Below are 3,685 nucleotides of genomic sequence, written 5' to 3'. Positions count from 1 at the left end.
ATCCTGACTGTCCCACAGCTGGGAGCTCATCCCACACCCATCTCCTCTATCCATCATCTCCTGCATCCATCACCTCCTGCATCCATCACCTCCTGCATCCATCATCTCCTGCGTCCATCATCTCCTGTGTCCATGGAGCTCATCCCACAGCAATCCTGAGTGTCCCAGCTCACATCCCACACCCATCTCTGTATCCATCACCTCCTGCATCCATCATCCCCTGCTTCCATCATCTCCTATATCCATCACCTCCTGTGTCCATCATCTCCTGCATCCATCATCTCCTATATCCATTATCTCCTGCATCCATTATCTCCTGTATCCATCTACTTCCATCACCTCCTGCTTCCATCATCTCCTGCTTCCATCATCTCCTGCTTCCATCACCTCCTGTGTCCATCATCTCCTGCATCCATCATCTCCTATATCCATTATCTCCCGCTTCCATCACCTCCTGTGTCCATCATCTCCTGCATCCATCATCTCCTGCTTCCATAGAGCTCCTCCCACGGCAATCCCAAGTATCCCACGGCTGGGAGCTCATCCCACACCTGACTGCTGTATCCATCATCTCCTGTGTCCCTGGAGCTCACCCCAGAGCTATTGATCCTGTTCTTGTGTGGAGCCTTGTGTGGGCCCTACAATTACTGATCCCTCTCTTGGGTCTGGAAAACCCCAAAATTATTGATCCCTGTCCTGGGTGTGAAAAGATCCAACATTACTGATCCTTTTCTTGGGTGTGAAAGACCCCCCATTACTGATCCTATTCCTGTTGGGGGGCATTTGGGTGTTCAGGCCCTACAATTATTGATCCCACTCCTGGGTGTGAAATGATCCAAAATTATTGATCCCTCTCTTGGGTATGGAAGATCCACAACTATTGATCCTTGTCCTGGGTGTGAAAAGACCCCAAATTACTGATCCTTCTCCTGGGTGTGAGAGACCCCACAATTATGCCCCCCCCTCTCTGGTTTGGGGCATTTCCAGCCCGGATTCACCCCACTGGAGGCAGCCTGGGTGGGATGGGACACTGCCCCTCGTCCCTCCCCCCATCCCGGGGGATGGGGATGTGTCCCGGGGCATTCCCAGCCCGGGAATTCCCGATGCAGGAGCCGGGATTGCCGATCCAGGTTCGGCGCCGGTGGCTGTGCCGGGACCCCCCTGGGCTGTGTTTGTGCATCTCCCACATCCCCTTTCCCTGGGCACAGGGACGTGCAGCGTCCTGGGAATGCTCCCAGGGATCCCCCCCCATCCCAGAGCCCCTCTGGAAAACCAGCAGGAACCAGTCTGGGCCCGAGGCACCCGACTGGAACCCCTGGGACCGGCCCGGGCTCGGCTTACACCTCATTAGGGGCTGGCAGGGAACAAAGAGAGCCCCGGGCCGCGTCCTGTCTGCTCCCAACACCCCCCCCTTCCCCCCCTCCCGCATTCCAGCGGGGCCTGGATCGGGTGTCCCGCCTTTATCCCGGCCCGGCCATTATCGATGGCACTGATCGGCTGCACGTGAATTATTCACGGGGCCCGGGGCTCGCCTTTCCAAACCCTCCCGCTCTCCCTCCTCTCCCTGGCTTTGTCTGTCCTTCCCCTCCTCCTCCCCCTCCTTCTCCTCATTCCAGGCCCGGAGGATGGGCCGGAGTTGCCTTTAGGATTTCATTTTATTTTCTTCCCTTCCCCCCCCCGGTTCGGGTGGGAAGGGACCCCAAAGCTCATCCCATTCCACGTTCAGGGACAATTCCCGCTATCCCAGGGGATCCAACCCGGCCTGGGACACTCCCAGGGATCATCCAGGGGCAGCCACAGCTTCCCTGGGAACAACAAACCACCCCCCTGCAGAGCTCGTAAAATCCCGGGAAAAGCAAAGCCCGGGCACGGCGGAGCTCCTGGTGCGACCAACCCCAGCCCTGCCCCTTCCCAGGGAATTCCCGTCCCCCGGGGAGCCAGCGGGGATCCAGCGGGAGATTCCCTGGGAATTCCCAACTTCCCTGCCCTGGAGCCAGCGGAGATCCAGCAGGAGCTTCCCCAGGAATTCCCGTCCCCGGAGCCAGCGGGGATCCAGAGGGAGCTTCCCCGGGAATTCCCATCCCCCCGGGGATCCAGCAGGGATCCAGAGGGAGGTTCCCCAGGAATTCCCGTCCCCGGAGCCAGCAGGGATCCAGAGGGAGGTTCCCTGGGAATTCCCGTCCCCTGGGGATCCAGCGGGAGCTCCCCCTTCCCACGGGGAAGGGCCGGGATGACCCCCTGACCTGTTGGTGAAGACTTTGCTGTAGTTGAAGACCTGGATCTCCAGGAGCTCGTTCCCGTCGATGTCCGTCCCCACCGGCCACCGGAATGTCTGGGAAAGGGAACACAGGGACGGTCAGGGACGGTCAGGGACAAAGGGCCTCTTTCCCCCCCCGGGAAAAAATCCCAGGGATTCTGCCAGAAATAGGGATTTATAGATAAATAAATAAATAAATGTAAAATACACACATATTTATCCAACATATATATGTATTTCTGCTATCCCTTTATTTCTACATTTATTTATATTTTTATATACATGCACATTGGGCGTGTGTATTTCGTAGATTTATTTGTATTTTATATAAATATATATAAAATACATCAAATATATACATATTTGTATTAGGAGTGTACATTACATATCTATATATACATAGAAATACATAATATACACGTACATTGATGTAAATATATGTTAATAAATATATGTTTATATCTTATTATAATGTATAATTCTATATTCTATGTATAATATAGAATTATGTCATTATATATTGCTATATTATTGCATACATTTACTATCTACACCTATCTATATATTTATAGACACATAAACCCACTCTATATTTATGATATTATCACCTGTATTTATACCTGTGCCTGCAAACTCACATTCATGGATGTATCAGTGGTTGTATTCTCATTTATGGTTTCTATATGGGAAAAAATGGGATCCAGGGAGAGCTTGGAGCCCCTTCCCGAGCCTGCAGGGGCTCCAGGAGAGCTGGAGAGGGATTTGGGATCAGGGCCTGCAATGCCTGGAAGGACACAGGGAATGGCTTCCAACTGGGAAAGGGGAGATTGGGAAGGGATTCCCGGCTGGGCTGGAATTCCCAGGGAAGCTGTGGCTGCCCCTGGATGATCCCTGCAGTGTCCCAGGCCGGGCTGGATCCCCTGGGACAGCGGGAATTGTCCCTGCCCGTGGAATGGGATGGAACTTAAGGCTTCTTCCCATCCAAGCCCTCCCCGTTCCCATGGAACGTCCCCCAGGCCGAGGCCGATCCCTGAGTCGCTCCCACGTTTAAAATCCTGCCGGGAAGGGGCTGATCCAGCTCTTCCCGGACGGAATCCGGGGCTCTCCGGAGCTAGCACCCCCTTCCCAGCCCTTCTCCGTGCTGCTCCAGGGCAGGGAAGAGGGAAAAATCCTGGAATGGGACAGGAAAAGGCAGCTGGCCCCGGGACGGGGCTGTGGCTGTGTCGGTGTTCCCGCAGCTCCCCCATCCCAGGGCAGGATGGATCCCAAACCCCCATCCCGGGATACAGCCCAGCCACTGCCTGTTCCCTCCACCTGCTTCCATTCCCCATTCCCAGGGGCTGGGTCGGCCCAGAAAGGCAACAGGAACCCCAAAATTATGGCATCGAGGAGGGGGTGGGGTTGGAAACCCCCCCGGGGGGGGGGGGG

General features: G+C 54.9%; 1 protein-coding gene across 1 annotated transcript in view; it reads right to left on the bottom strand.

Moving 5' to 3' along the window:
- The window catches only part of LOC114072361 (otoferlin-like), a gene marked incomplete at its 3' end in the record, with an annotated part of 18,906 nt that overhangs the window by 8,247 nt on the left and 6,974 nt on the right, over window positions 1-3,685 (bottom strand). Inside the window, exon 3 of the mRNA XM_027910265.1 lies at window positions 2,244-2,332. Coding sequence (XP_027766066.1) covers window positions 2,244-2,332 — 89 coding nt within the window. The remainder of the gene's footprint in view (window positions 1-2,243; window positions 2,333-3,685) is intronic.

This window comes from Empidonax traillii, unplaced genomic scaffold (genome assembly GCF_003031625.1).
Source record: "Empidonax traillii isolate 1590-97213 ecotype Southwest subspecies unplaced genomic scaffold, ASM303162v1 scaffold3064:size33146, whole genome shotgun sequence".
NCBI lineage: Eukaryota > Metazoa > Chordata > Aves > Passeriformes > Tyrannidae > Empidonax > Empidonax traillii.
Note: the sequence above shows the minus strand (reverse complement) of the source record. Positions and strands in the feature narration are given on the sequence as shown.